General features: G+C 37.9%; 1 protein-coding gene across 2 annotated transcripts in view; it reads left to right on the forward strand.

Annotated features, from left to right (window-relative positions):
* NEBL (nebulette) overlaps nucleotides 1-15,585 on the forward strand; it is a 258,828-nt gene that overhangs the window by 110,375 nt on the left and 132,868 nt on the right. For both annotated transcript variants that reach the window (XM_040547657.1, XM_040547658.1), the window contains exon 4: nucleotides 8,040-8,147. In XM_040547657.1, the coding sequence (XP_040403591.1) occupies nucleotides 8,040-8,147 (108 nt within the window). The remainder of the gene's footprint in view (nucleotides 1-8,039; nucleotides 8,148-15,585) is intronic.

The following is a 15,585-nucleotide window of genomic DNA, read 5'->3' on the forward strand; positions in this document are numbered from 1 at the left end:
AGGGGCTTCCATAATGGCAAATTGTCCATTAACTCTGTAGAATAAGAGATGACCTGTCCTTATCAAAGAAGTAGACAAGAGAAGCTGAAGGATAATGAGACATGGAGGATAGTTACTACATGAGTTTTGTACAGGGTGTCAGCCATATCACATCTCAGTGACAGACATGAGAGACCCCAAGTTTACTAAGCTGAGGCCAGAAGGTATTATTACACTGCATCCCATCATTTTCTAAAATGCCTGTTGTGTGCCTGCATGTCTGCATTGCTCAAATCTAGATTTTTTCAGCTGTTGCCTCTGCGCTTTGTTCTGGGCTTCATTCTGGTTGTTCCCAGTGGATGGATTTTATCCTCTTTCTTCCAGGACGAGAGGCAGTGGGCACAAAAACTGGGACACAGGAGGTTCCCTCTGAACATCGGGAAGCACTTCTGTGCTGCGTGGGTGACTGCGCACTGGCACAGATTGCCCAGAGAAGTTTGGAGTCTCCCTCCTTGGAGGTCTTCAAAAGCCTCCTGGACGTGGTCCTCGGTCCCCTGCTCTGGATGGCCCTGCTGGAGCAGGGGTCAGACCAGATGGGCTTCAGAGGCCCATTCCAACCTCAGCCACTCTGGGATTCTGCTACAGCAGCAAATGCAGCAAATGTTCTCTGTTTTTTTCGGCAGTTGTTCATGAGAGTTTTACATTTTTTTTTCTCTGCATGTCACATGCTGACTCCTGCTGTCTGTGTTTGTTTTGGTTACCTTTGGTAATGTATGACTGCTGCTTGCCCCTTGGTCTGTATTACAATTTTCTGTGGTCAGTCTTATTTACATCCCTTCTGGGGTCAATCTTTACATCCCGTGCCATATTTTTAGCTCAGTTTTTGGCTTGATTCTTTCTGTGAAACTTTCTACGCCCTTTGGATCAATATGGCCCTTTTATTATTTGGAATTATTAGGTGGTATTTTTTTTTCTTTTTTTTCCTTTCTTTTTGGGGATGGGGGCGTGGAGAGGGGTGAATATTCCCCCCCCCCCCCCCCCCCCCCCCCGCCCGAATTTTTCCTGTTGTGGCTGCCTGTCTTTTCTGGGGATGTGCATTTTTGGGTTACATATCTGGTAAACAGAGGGCAGATGCCTCTGAGCTCTGCTAGAACTGTGAGCCAACTAAAGGCTGCATGACCGTGGTTAGCATGGCGCTGAGCCCAAGCTAACATATCCTGCCTCTCAGCAGGACTTACTAGCTTGGTGTTGCCCTAGCCAGCCAGCAGTTATGCATTTTCTGTCCACCTTGGAGAGTAGGCAGAGCAAGCTCGCACTTGCTTGTAATTTACTGGGTACTTCCTTCAGACCACACAGTTCAGGAGTTCATCCTTTTCCTGGGGGTTCCCTGACCATTCTCCTTTCTGATGGAGAGAACGGCAAGGCAGTGTTTGTATGTTTAGTTCAGAGTCTGGAATTAAAACCATATTCCAGTCTTAAAAAAAAAATCTATATATGAGGCATTAAAAATGTTTCTTTTCATTACCCCCTTTACATCTGATAATTAGATGGTTATTATTATAATTAGCATTACTGTCTGATACTTATTTGGAGGAGTTTGCTGTCATTAGTTTCATTTTCTGAAGGGATTATTAAAATTTGTAGCAATTTATCAAGTTGCATTGAGATTATAAATATCAATCTTTCATTTTCTGTCTGGCGATGAGATATGGTAAAGGCAGGACTACCTCTGCTGTGGCACAGTAAGAAATTCTTCACCTCCTTAGGCTTCTGTTCCTTAGAGATAAACCAGTTCAAACAGAGAATATACCAAGTGATAGGGAGTGGACAGAAGATCTGACAATATATATCTGTCATAAAGGTTGCCACCTCATCTCTCCCATTGCACTGAATCTGCAGATGTATTTCTGCAAGGAGTTCATTCACTGCTTCCAAAATGCTCGATTTAAGGTTTATTTCACAAATTGAATGAGTGATAATTGCTGGTGGAAGTGGGGGGAAAACAGCTTGAACTGTCGCTGGCTTGCTCTTTACATAGCCTTCTCTGTGTGTGAGGTCTTTGGAGAACATTAATGTTATATTTTAATAGAAAAAGATAAGACCTCCATTTTGCCCAATAGCAAAAAAAGGTGCAAGGCACTACATACGTACATACTTAGCAACATACTTAGTGGCAGTAAAATAATTTCTGGGGCAGAAGGACCTAAGCTGTTTCAGTGGAAATACCTTTTGATGGAGTGGAGCATAGGTGACTTGTTTGGACGTAAGCCTGTTGAAAGAGTCTCCGATTGCCCTCTCCTCAGTCATAATTTTACTTGGATCCCAGCTACTGTTCACATGATGTTGTGATACATCCAAACTGTGGACTCAATCTTTTTCTCATTCTGAAATTGCTGATCTCTCACTGCCTTCAATTTCCTGTCCCCTCACATCTCAGAGTCTGGAACTCTTTTGCTTTGCATTTTCTGTGAGCCAGTCTCACAGTCCAAAGTATAAAGAGACCACATTACAGAGACATTATCTGCAGTTTCTATTTATATATTTTAATTTACACCCATCCAACATTTTAACTGTTCTGACGTTGAGTCCAAGATATTTGCTTGTTAGATGTAGTTCCCTGGCAAAACCGTGAAGTTCCTCAGGGAAGTACAGTAAAGAGATTTGCAGATGTTTTCAGGCTTGCTCAGGCATTCTCTACAGGGTATCACAGACTTGCCCAATTTTTGAATGATGTACATGGAAAGACAGTATATTTAATGTTAGTGATGGCACTTGAATGTTTTTACTGTGTATAACTGCAAATGATTTTGGTAGTGCTGCTGTGCTGGCCATTTCAGATTTAAAACATCTTTGACTGAGAAACTTTCTTCTCTCAGAAAGTTTAGACTATTACAATGAACGTTTCAGAGCTGTGAGCTGTGAAAATCAGATCCCTTTAGTTGACTATGAGCAGTAAAACTAAGGGGCTAAGGGGATAATATCTTTAATCCTGCAGTTCCTTGTTCCAGCAACAGTCATCAGTGGCTTTTATGTGCTCATAGCTCCTCGACTTCCATAAGGAATACCCAACCTATATCTTCCTGTTCATATAAAAACCTTAAGGACAGTTTAGTCTGCTCCCAGCTCCTGCTTTCCAGGTGGCTGTTTAGATTTCCTGTGGACAATGGCTCTGCCCAAGTGACAGTGGGAGAGCCATGTTTTATTGACAATAGAAGGAGCAGTGCTTTGGCAGGTTGGGTACCAACAGTTGGTGGGTCTTTGATAGGACTCAAATGTACCTCTGTTGAATGGGGTTTAGGACTCTTGGCACTGTTAGAAGACAGGAGGTGCTGTGAACACTGAAGCCTAGCTTTGTCAGGTAGGGTAATGTTAGAGATCCTTCCTAAGAGACATTAGTGAACTAAAAGAAAGTCTCACTGAGACAGTCAAAAATTGTTCTTCACACTTGATTTATCTGTAAAAATTTTCTACTTGTGTTCATAAAAGCCTGATTTCTTTTCTCTGTCTTGCCACGAAGTTTGTAAGAAGCAAGATAAGTCAAGGTAAAACCAACAAACTCGTGTGCTGTGTGGAAGAAGCAGATCCAAACACAGGCATCTTTGCCAAGATGCGTCTCTAGGACCTGTATCATGGGCGAGCACTTCCTGCCAGTCTGCAAAAACCAGTGCACAGCAGGTGGTGACCTTTGGGAAGTAGTTGTGTGTGGTGGTCGCAGAAGGAGCAGATGGCTCTGGGCAAACCTCAAACACAACATACTGAAAAAAATCATAAATATTCAGGGTGTGGTAGATTGTTGTCTGTGAATGCTCCTCTCAGGGCGAACTTGGTGTGCGTGTCCCATCCTCTCCTTCAATCCTGCACCCCATCCTCGTTCCTTCCTTGCCACTCGTCGGGCATGGTGATGCTGTGGTCTGTGGGGCTATGGAGCATGTCAGGTTGAGGAAAGGGCTTATTTTTGATGCAGCTACTACAGAACAGTAGGTGCCTGATCGGTACAGGGATGTGAAGAAGAGGCTGTACAGGAAATCAGCTTTGACATTGCCTACACTTTTTGGGATATAATACTTGCATTGTAGTGGCTGAATATCTTCTTGAGGTATGGATGGATTGAAGAGTGTTTCTGATGTCTACGTTATTGACAGCTCTCCAGTGTGATGGTAAGAGTGTGAGGATCCACCACACTGAATACCTGCTCTGCCTTTTTTGCTTGTTTGGTGGTTTTGGATTCTTGTGTTGTTCGACTAATCCATGCTTCTGTTATTGCAAATGATTCTGGACCGAGGACAGGTGCCTGAAAACCCAAGAAAATAATCAATCTTTTAGGCTCCATTTATATTTTCAATGTATATTTCCCAGGGAAAATTGATCTTTTTTTTGCTAATAGGTGGCTATGCTGCCAAATACCAAGTATACCTGAAAAAAAGTGGGCGGCATTTTCTCCAGCATAGGATTTTGTGTGCAGAATATAAAAAGGTGGACCCTCTGTCCTTGGCTCCTTCGTGCTGACCTCGTGAATGGATTCATACAATCCCATCTTTGGGCCTCCCAGAGATCTTGCTGATGTCATGAATTTGAGAAGTTAAGTTTGTTAAAGATCTGTTGGATCACTTAGTCCTTTCACTACGGGTCTGTGCAGAATTATTTCTCATGAAGTATTTTCACTTTAAACCTTTTCATTTATGGTGATTTATTACCGTTTTATTTCTAATGTTTATGCCACACATCGTTTCTCAAAGGATCAATTTTTCAGGGCACTCGCCTCTGAGGGTATTCTGTGTTTGTGAGACTGCACTGAATTTTGGAGTCAAGAGGGAGGCATTACAAACCACTGGCTGGGATTTTGGTGATGAGTTGCTAAAACGCAACTCTGTAGGAAATGACTGGATTTATGATACTGCCATTAGGGGCTATAGACATTTCCATTTCAAAACTAAATTTCAACGGTTCCAGTTATTTAAATCATTCATTATGGTGATATTTACAGTTCCTATACAGAATATTCTTTTCTACTGAAAATTGGTTTAAAGCAATTAGATGCATTTTAGTCTCTGATTTTAGGGTAACAACAACCTGCTTTGTAGGTGCACCTATTTTTTTCTTAATTAAAAACTCACAATTTTAAAATTATCTAAACTGCTGACTGACCTCAAATTTTTTTTTTCAACTCTTCACTTATATACATTTTTGATACTGAATAGGATTTTCTTGGATCTAAGTTCTAAGTGACTGATGGCGTCCTTATTACTTCACATTTTCTGGAAATGTAAGGGTTTTTGTTCTTTTGAATCTATAATAACTAGTGGTTTTAGTAATTATATTTCACTAAGCTGTGGCCTTCATGGAACACAATGTTTCTTCAAGATTTTTATAACTTAAAACTACATTTTGAAGTTAGATAGTAAAATCCCAATGATGCATAATTAACTCTGCTAATATTTTAAATAATTTAATTTGTTAATGATTTCAGAGTAGTTGTTCTGAAGGATATAGTTAACCTTACTCCTGCCAAGTGATTTATTAATAGAGTAGGAGTCCTTTTAATCTGACTGAAGGATTAAAATAATGTGAAGTTAAAACTACCTAGTTTCCTCTCTCTCTTCTTTTTGTGTTCCTTTATAAGATGAATAAAGGTCATTTGAAGTTAATGGCTTGTACATTTAGAACTAACAACATGAAATGATCTTTCATACAATAGCTAATCTCTATTATAAGGCTGAGCCCCTTTCCCGTTATAGGATGGTATTTTCAGTTGCTTACAATTCTTCTGAACTTTAAGCAGTAAGACTGAACATTTCCATGTCATCTGTCTGCCTCAGGCCAAATTTGGAATTTTTATGCAAAATGTTCAGCTGTTTCCAAGACTGAGACTAGGACAGACTTTTAGTCCCATATTTAAAATTCTTGACACTTGTTTTTGTTGAACAGCTCTGTTGTCTTTAGTATTTAGGGCTGAGGAGTTGAAGACTGCTGATATGGAATAAAGCCTTTTGTGTTAGGCATCTATTCTTGGCCATGAGAATCGGTGCAAATGTGATAAAGTTTTATGTGAATAAATAATGAAAGTTCACAAGTACTCAGAGTACCTCCTTCTTAGCAGCAGAGAGTCCTGGAATATTGGGTCTGTGGAGCATATTCAGGAAAGCCTCTGAGAGTCAGCGGGAAGACAGCCATTTGGTAGAAATGAAGCAGGATAATAGGCAATGGAGAATGCGTATCTGAGAAAGGTATATGAAGTCCCTTGGGTCAAGGCAATTAGCAAGAAGCCATGGTGAGATGGAGCAGGCTAGTTTAGAAGCCCAGAGGGAGACAAAGTGATGTCTAATCATGGTGGTCAAACAGAGGGAAAGGGGCAGAGTGGCTGAACCCAAGGCAGAAGGACGGAAAGGCGTAGTATGCCGCCAGTCCACACTTTCCTCAAAAACCTGAGTGGAAACATTGTTCTTTTAGTCTCAGGGTCTTCTGTAAAGAATATACTTGTGTGAAATCTACAGCCATCAATGAATTTCAGCTAGCTCTAGAGGAATAACATAGTAAAAATGTTCGTTTGTTGCTGTGGTTATTTAGTGCACTGTCTTAAGGATTTGTATGATGTGTCTTTGTATGAAACTGACCAATTTAAGAATGCAATGCTAGAATTTTTTCTAACAACAACAACAAAAAAACATCTAGAATTAGGATGGACAGGGCAAACTGTATTATATAGCCTTTGAAACTTTGCTTTTGTGATCTAGGAGTATTGTTTTCCTGTATATCACTATCATAACATTAAATGCAGGCTGGTGAAATAAGCTAAAGCCAACCTTCAACTGAGAGTTTGGTGTATAAGCAGCAGGTTTTCTGGATATCACGTGTGTAAAGGAGAATATTGCTTTTTGTAGAACTGCCTTCTCATGTGTTGCGAAATTAGCATGTGTGTAGTGAATAAGGCAGGGGACATAAGAATTAAAAGGAAGTAGTTATGGATAAGTTAGTTGAATCCAGCCATGGAGAGAGGCATGGGTTCCAACTCTCTTTGCTACAGAGTTTTTTCTGTGGTTCAATAGTGATTAAAATATTTCATATTTCATCTTGTTTCCTTTATGTTGAAATTGAGATCCCCAGGACTGATTTGTAGAAATGCTGGGTATTGATACAAAGAACTTAAGTCCATAACTTGAACGTATTCAAACTTCAGGATTCTGAGGCTGGGCACCTTGGGACCCTTGTATGCTTTTGGACCTTAAACTTTCTTCACATCACTTTACAGGTTGCTGTAAGTGAAGTGCAGATAATGTCATTCCTGCTTTCCAGGATGCATTAAGAGGATTGATTAATGACTGTGACGAGAGTTGTAGAAAAGCTCCTGAAGAAACTAATATCCCTACCTGTACAGTAGGATTTGAATAGCCCAGTTTGCAAAAAGATACAACCACATATGGAACCATCTCTGCTGTGTACAGAATAAAGCAAGGGGCTTGTCAAATGATAATATATGATTACCTGATTAAAGACAACATCATAATGCCTTTGTACAAGAGGGACAAATTAAGCTTGTACAGGCAGACATTTCCTAACTTAAGAATGTTTGACTTTGCACTCTTCTAAATACTCTTTACATGCAGCATTTCTTTTACAATTATAATTTATGTTTCAGCTAGGGAGGGGGATGGTGAACTCATTATGAAGAGAGGCTGAAATGTGAAACTGTATTTCAGAAGACTCCAAATTTAGTGATAGCTATTTTTTTTTGTGTGAAAATAAGTGCTTGGTTGGTGCTGTGTTGGCACCCATAGTTCTATGATTACTGCTCTGAGAATGAAGTGACTGAGGAGAGTCTTCCCTCTAAAGTGCCGTACCTGTGGAGGTGAGCCTTCTTGCAACCAAGGAGGAGGCAGTCACTCAGGCAGTAGGAAAGTTTGTCCAATTGCTGCCTATCTCTGTTCTTGGATGAAGGAAAGCTTCCCCTTTAAGGGCTGAAAGCCTTTCACAAATGCTTTATTTACAATGAAAAAAAATGCTACTTGCTAGGGGCACGCACTGGAAAATAAAAACAACCCTGTTCTGTATTTTCTATTCTGTAGGTAAAATACAAAAGAGACTTTGAAGAAAGCAAAGGAAGAGGGTTCAGTATTGTGACCGATACGCCCGAGTTACAAAGGCTGAAAAGGACTCAGGAACAAATCAGTAATGTATGTGACTGCCATCTAAAGTGATTGTAGATGGAGAAATAGTGTGTCTAAGAACAGGTGTGTTTGTTGGTGTTTCTGATGAAGTCTGTGAGAGTGAAGAATCTGATTTTGGTGTGTGATTTGTGTATGTCAGATTTTGAAGTGTGTGCGACTTTATACCATGGACTTGTACAGCACATGGGCAATGTGTGTTCACCTCTCCAGCTTTCATCAAGTATGCTCATAGTATTTTCTATACTAAAATGATTTCACACTTTTTGCTTTTTAAATGATCTGCTAGGAAATAAGAATAATTTTGTACAATTTATTTACATATAAACTACATAAATTAGCTATATATATATGTTTTAAGCAGGGTCTGTCAGCACATAACTTGCAAGGTGGAGTTTTTTAGAATCAAATAAAACTTTGATACTGAGTTTTAAATGAAAATACATGCAAGATAATGTTTTGCAAGATGAGGAGGGAATGGAAATAGAAAACCTTAACCATGTGTTTCATTAGCTTAGAACGTGAATGCAGAACGTCTTCAAGAGTGGAATATTTAAAAATGGAACTTCTAATGACTTATGTTTTCGTTGCAAAGTTATTCATTTATGTTTTGTTCATTTGTACATTTAATTCACTGCATGATGGATTATTGGGTGACACGTACTGCAAATTGTGATATGTATAAATTAGGTAACAACAACTAGTGTGAACTAGAAGTGATGCAGAGTTCCTACCACTGGCTTTTCCTAGCTTCCCTTCCTGGTCACTCTTTTGACGTCCAGAGCTGGTCTTTGAGGTGAAAAATTGGGGTTTCATTTCCTGGAGCCTTGGCTGATGGGGAGAGCAGTTAATTTAGGAGCTGTGCAAATGATCCTGGGGGTAGATAAGATGAGAACTAAAGCTCATACCTAATGTTAATTTTGGGGCTAACTGAAATTTCTGATTTGCGAAAGAGAAAGATGTATCCTTCCAGAGTGCCAAAAAGCATGGTCATTAAGACTTCCATTTGGGGATCTGGGAAACTTCAGTGAGTCCCTGGTTTTAATCAGCTGCATTTTTATTCAGACGAGGAACTTAAATTAGGTCCTCTCATGACCTACATCACTTTTTAGAGCAAGAGTGATTCTTTTGTGTGGGGTAGTTCTGGAACACATCAAGGAGATGAGATGAGCAGTGCTCAGATTCTTAATCCCTAGCATGGACCTGCTCTGTTAGGAAAGGCTGACATACAGCCAGTCTATGACACTAATTTTTGGATATTGGCAAACCAAGAAATTTAATTTAGACCTCCTAAGCGTAGTACCCTCAACATCAGAATATAGGATAGTATGATACAGCCAATTTGCATTCTCTTTCTCTAGCGCAAAACATGTTGGGTTTTCTATTATTGAAATTGGGATTATTTTTTTAAATCAAATTCAAGAAATTTCGTGAGATGGAAAGCAATTTTCTTCCCAGTTCTATTTTTGAGTGGAATAAGGGGGTTTCTCTTCTAGCAGAAGACCTTGTTGCACAATTTATAATACTGTCTGGCTTCAGAACCAAACATATTCATCTTTCTTTTCAGACTTAGAAATATCTTTTTAAAAGTGAAAAGTATTTCACTTATTTTTTGTTGGTTCTTAGATGTACAGGTCCTGTCTCTTCATTCCTAACTACCCTGTCTTAACAATGCAGATTTGTTCCATCCAATCTTAACAATACAGTGTTGCTTTCTTTTCTCGATGTATGCAGCTGAAACAGATTTTATGCCATGGACTCTATTAGAAATAATTAATCTTGAAAGGTAAAATGGAATTTTAAAATGTGCGTGATAAAGGAAATTGCATTTCATTTACACTTCTCTAAATTAATCTCATTTGATTTTTAGCATTACATCCTAGAAAGCTAATTCTGCATAGGCCACAACTTGAATCTAATTAGTAAACTCCTGTATTATAGAAAAGCATTCCACACAGAGTGGTTTCTATATTTAGCAGATAAACAGTGTACATCATGGAATAAGGATCTAATTAAGGGTTCAAGACATTGAAAGGTAAGCACTTTAATAATCTTAAAAATAATTCTACATTTCATATATAGCAAAAGTGAAGAATACTAATATGTATATTTAATTTTCAGTTTTATTTTGATATCACCTTGAAGTATTAGAAACTTCTCAAAGAGCCTATTTGAAACAAAATTGTAACAGCTTCATTGAAGGGGTAAGTGTGTAGCTATTTTTGATGAAGATAACAAAAAAATAACAATAATAGATAATATTTAGTGGAAGGCTTTGTTAAATATTGTCTTTTGCGTAGATGATAAGTTTTGCAGGATACATGAATAATAGTGTAGTGCTCAGAATTTTTAAACAATTTCTTATGCTGTCAATATAAACCCTGTGAGTAAAAAGCAGGAGGAATGGGAGGAGAGCAGGTTGATAAAGGGGGGAAGGTTGGATTTCAGTTGCTGGTTTGCAATCAGAAAGCAATCCTGCTTCTGAAGACTTAGACCAAATAATGAAATGTATTTTGTGAGTTGGTGGATGTACCAGGAGCAGAATGGAGTTTATTGGAAAAGAATGAAATTTACCCCCATATTTCTTCTTTTTTTTTTTTTTATTTTTTATTTTTTTTATTTTTTAGAGTTAGAAACATAATTCTACAGATGTGTAGAAAGAATCCCAAAGCCTCTCTGGGACATACAGGATCAGCTGCTGCAAGCTACAACTGTTACAGCTTCTTAGCACTGAGTTAGCTTGAAAGGTGTAAGCCAAGCACACTAGCATGCTAGTCTAGATTGATGTAGAGAAGGCTGCATAAACTAAGCAGGTTTTTTACTGACAAGCTTTCAGGATTTCTAGCATCCTTTGCATGGCTGAGCAGACATTTTAAAATTTGAATAATTTTCACACGTATTAGTTCCTAAAATGTATTATAAGTTACTATTTTTTCAATTATTTCAAATATAAGTTTTTCATCAGATAATGCCACTGCATTTCACCGATTCATGGCATTGAATATGTAGTTAATACACATGAAATGTATACTGTTCGTGCAGAGAAATGTGTTCATTTTGTTAAAGACCTTGCAAGTGTTTTTTCGACCACTTTGAACTTTGAGGTAGGATTTTCATTATGAAAGCAAGTATTCTCAAAATTAAAAACAAAACCTAAAATATTTTTATAGGCAATCTTACCAATAAGCTAACTGTAAACTTTTACAAAGAAAAAGGTAAGGTGGCAAAAGAAACAGAATAATTAAAGAAGATGGCAAAAGTCTATTTATTGATCTCTCGTGACACGTCTAAATGAAGAAGTAGGAACTTGATAATCTTTCCTTCAGGGAAATGGAACACTTACAACAGTTTGTAACAATGAGCTGCAACTTAATACCATTACACTTTTACGTCTAGATGTATGTTTTGACACATATTTTATTTTATGTGAAATAAGTTGCTCTTTCTTAAATCTGTTCCTGGTAAATCTCTACAAGGTATAAAGCAAAACAGGTTTCCATACAAATTGATGGAGTGTGAAGCTTTCATTAAGATAAAGGCTGATGCTTGAATAGTAGAGTCTGCTTGCTAGGTTGTATGGCTGGAAGGATACATGGAAACTATCATAGGGGTTGCCCTCAATTACATTGAGACCCTCTGTAAGCATTTCTCACTTTCACTTTCTTGCTAATATGAACTTAAATCATGTGGAAGCAAGAAGAATCACACATCTGTGTCCTTCTTCCATATGAGAGCTAGCAAAATGTGGGCAGTTCTTTTATATGTACAAGACTCATTTTCCAGGAGGTTTGAATTGTATGTGAAATGGAAACTGTACCTCAGGATAAAAAAAGAAAATAATAAAATAGATTAGATTTGGTTTAAAAAGCACATTTCCAAGGTACCCTACTTTGGTTAAGACCTTAATTTAAAAAGGAGGGTCCCTTACTCAGGAGAGAAAGTCATTGAATCACCTTGGTGAATGGTGGTGTATGTACAGCTCCCCATGTACAGGGAGCTGAACTCTTCACTGAAGGAGAGTGCATGAAAGTAAAACTGCAGAAAGAGAGCATGAAGTAAAACTGATTTTGTAAAAGCTGAAAATACAGCCAACAAGTTTTATTTAAACACCCTAATTCCAGGAAGTAAATTCACAGAACCTTTTGCTTATTTGTATGAAAACAAGGTTTTTAGAAAATAATCCAATTGTTATGCACTTTTCCTATATATATTTTTAATGATATGTAATAGAACTTTCTTACAAATGAAAATTTTGTATCATTTTTAAAAGCAGCATATGGATTTGAATGAGAAACTGAACATGTAGCTTTTTAGCCTCTCTTTGATTTTATGAAAAATGAAAAATGTTGCCTTTTTTTTTTTTTTTTAAGTGTTGAGGATAATATTCTGACATTCTACCTTCAGTTACATTCATGCAGCCTCAAGGGAGGTGATGGAGGACAGGATTTCCCCCATAATTTGAATCAACTAAACAAGCATTTTCTGGAAAAAGACACAAGAGATGGGTACTGCCTTAGATGTGATACAAATATATCTTAATATATCAACTAACGGGGAAGAAAAGATCATATTACCACTGTAGTTGTGCACATCTGCACATCTGAAATTAGAAACTGGCCCTAACTGACATTGAGCCATAACTCCACATTTGGAAGTTACTGGCACAGTTGTTCAACCTGTTTACTTGCTCAAACATAAGATGGTCTCTCAAATTGCCAAAACAGATTGTAGAGAAAATTGGCAGGAGGAGATGTTAACAACAAGGCCTGAAGTTCCATTTGTAGGATTCACAGTGTACAGCCTGCAGATATTCGTCTCTAAGGGCTTTTTTCCTTCCATTGAATTCAAGTGAAGGAGAAGAACAGCATGAAAGGGAACAAGAAAAACTGACAGCAACATGAATGTCTACATTTCACAAAACCAGCCATGGCACATCAATGAAGAGACTGGGTAAGCATGTTAAATTGCATACAAAAAGAGCTTATTTTATTCTAGGCAATGCTGGTATATTCACTGCTTCTGAAGTGATTTACACTTTAATCTGACTGTCTTTATATTACCAAGCATGATTTTTTTTTTTTTTTCATTTGGAAAATATGCATTTAATGATATATGACAACTGTATCTGCTAACATAAAAAGAATAGCACTTGCTGACTGGTTTATGAACTGCTGCATGCACATAGCAGAAGTGTAAGGCTCAGTGTGCCATGATACTGATTGCCTTCTGCTCCTGTTGTCTCCTCTGACAGTTTAATGCAGCTCCAGGAGCTATTCATTATTGGGTGTGCTCTAGGCTTAATTCCACACAACTGCATTTCGAATGTGTAACTCATGGAATTAAGCAAATTACACTTGATTTCAACAGCATTTTTTTTTATGTTTGGAAGATAGGAAGTTGAATATGTCATTCCCATTGCTAATGTAAGTGTATCTCTGTAAGAAGATTCCTTCTGTACTCTGATGCAGTGAGCATACACGTATAGAGTCATTTCCAAACTTGTCCCAGTTCTGGATTCCTCTTTTAGTCTTGCTTTGTATAGATACATACAAATACAGATTCTGAGAAGCCCTATGTCGTTTGGCTTTCTGGTATTTTTGTGTTGAAGTATTTTGAGTTTTTATTCTGAGTAAGCAGAAATATTTTTGCCTTTAAATGCAGAGTCCTAATAAATGCTTTTGAAATGACTTAGCAAAAGAATCCCATCAATTTTCGATGACTGAGTATTTTCTGCAGATTCTTATATAGCTTTTGCATACTGTACAGCTTTGAGAAATTTGTACAATGACTGAATACATGCTTAAGAAATGATGAGTCTAAGGAAATGTAAGTAGTATTTTAGACAGAAATTGTGCTAAGCGAGCAGCTGGAGATCTTTGAGAATGAGTTTCAAACCTCAGTGTATGTTCAACTTAAAAAAGAAAAATCCTTCATTAATGGTCATTATTAAAATATTACACAGAAGTTAGGAAAACACAATGTTAAATTAGTACCCGTGTATGTGAATTCTTTACCTACATTGTCAGTAAAATGTATTAAATTATATAATGGCATGCTGCTTTCTTCACTTCTTCCTACTTTGATCCCTATGTAGAATAATAGTCACCGTGCATTCAGCTTTGTAATATATTCTTTCATTTATTATATTTTTACTGTGTAGTATGATATTATGCACACCATAAAATGTTGCTGTAAAAACAACCAGTAACTTTCTTCTGGACTTTTCCTCAGAGCTTTTTTCTCACTTCTTTACTGTCTTAAATTTAATTATTTTCAGTGCGGTCTAAGAAAGGGGAAGGTGTTGGAATCTCAATTTATGCAGTCCTTATTTACACAAAAAACTAAACCACAGAAATAGAAATATTCATGCCTATCCACTAAATGGCACCAGGAGTAAACCTTTATCTTCTGTGTCAGCTGTCCATTAGAGGTAGGGGGAGGCACAGTGTTTGCTAGCAAATTTTACAGCCATTTGCTGGAGAGGAGCGTTTCACTGAGAATGCAGAGCACTGTGCTCCTTTTGCATCAGGGGCGACACTGACTTTTACTGTCCCCATAACCTTCTCAGGTTCTCACTGTTGGTCTCTCAGTTTTCTTAATTCCTGTGATATACATGACAATAACTCCCAACACATTGGAAGAAACGGTATTTTTTGGACTCTGAGATGCCATTTTGGACTGCCAGCTGCTCATTGCAATCATTGTGTAAGGATCTGTTGGTACAGTTGGAATTGAATAACATGGATGACTTTACTGGAGATACTCTACTGAGCAGGTGGACTTTCATTTTGCTGCAGTGTATAACTCGGTCACATTAGGTCGTATTCTATGGGTGCAGATGGAAAGATGTATAACTCTTCAACAGAAAGAACTGAAAGATTTTACCATTGAGAAGCTGGAAAACAAAACCCTGCCCAGGAGAGGCAACTGCATTTGGAAAAACTTCTAGCATTAACACGTAGGGATTTATAATGGACATCAGTGAGTAGTTTGAGGTATTATATCCCATACTGCCTCTGATAGCATTAGATGTGCAAATTCAGAAGGGTGCATGGGTCAGTCCATTGAAATACTAAACCCAAATGTATAGTGAAGTTCACATACAAATATGTGAAAGAAACTCTACATCAGCAGGTTTCTAAAATGGAACTGTTGTCTGTCAGAGCTGAGTCTGTTTGGACTTGAATAGCTTGTGACCTTGGGACAATTTCTGCTGTGGAAGGCTCCCTTTCAGCAGCCCCACAGCGAGCAATGATAAGTGACCTCAAAAGAATCCTCACAAATGTGAGACTGAAACTGTCCTCAGAGATGTAAGGGGAAATATCTTAGGTTAAGTGGATCTCTGGTAGTCAAAGGAAGCAGATGTGACATGTATATAGCTGCCTTTTAAATTCCATTTGGCTTTATTCTGTAGGCTCAGTTAGAAAACAAACCTCTTTGCTCTCTT

The sequence above is a fragment of the Cygnus olor genome, chromosome 2, assembly GCF_009769625.2.
Source record: "Cygnus olor isolate bCygOlo1 chromosome 2, bCygOlo1.pri.v2, whole genome shotgun sequence".
Classification (NCBI taxonomy): domain Eukaryota; kingdom Metazoa; phylum Chordata; class Aves; order Anseriformes; family Anatidae; genus Cygnus; species Cygnus olor.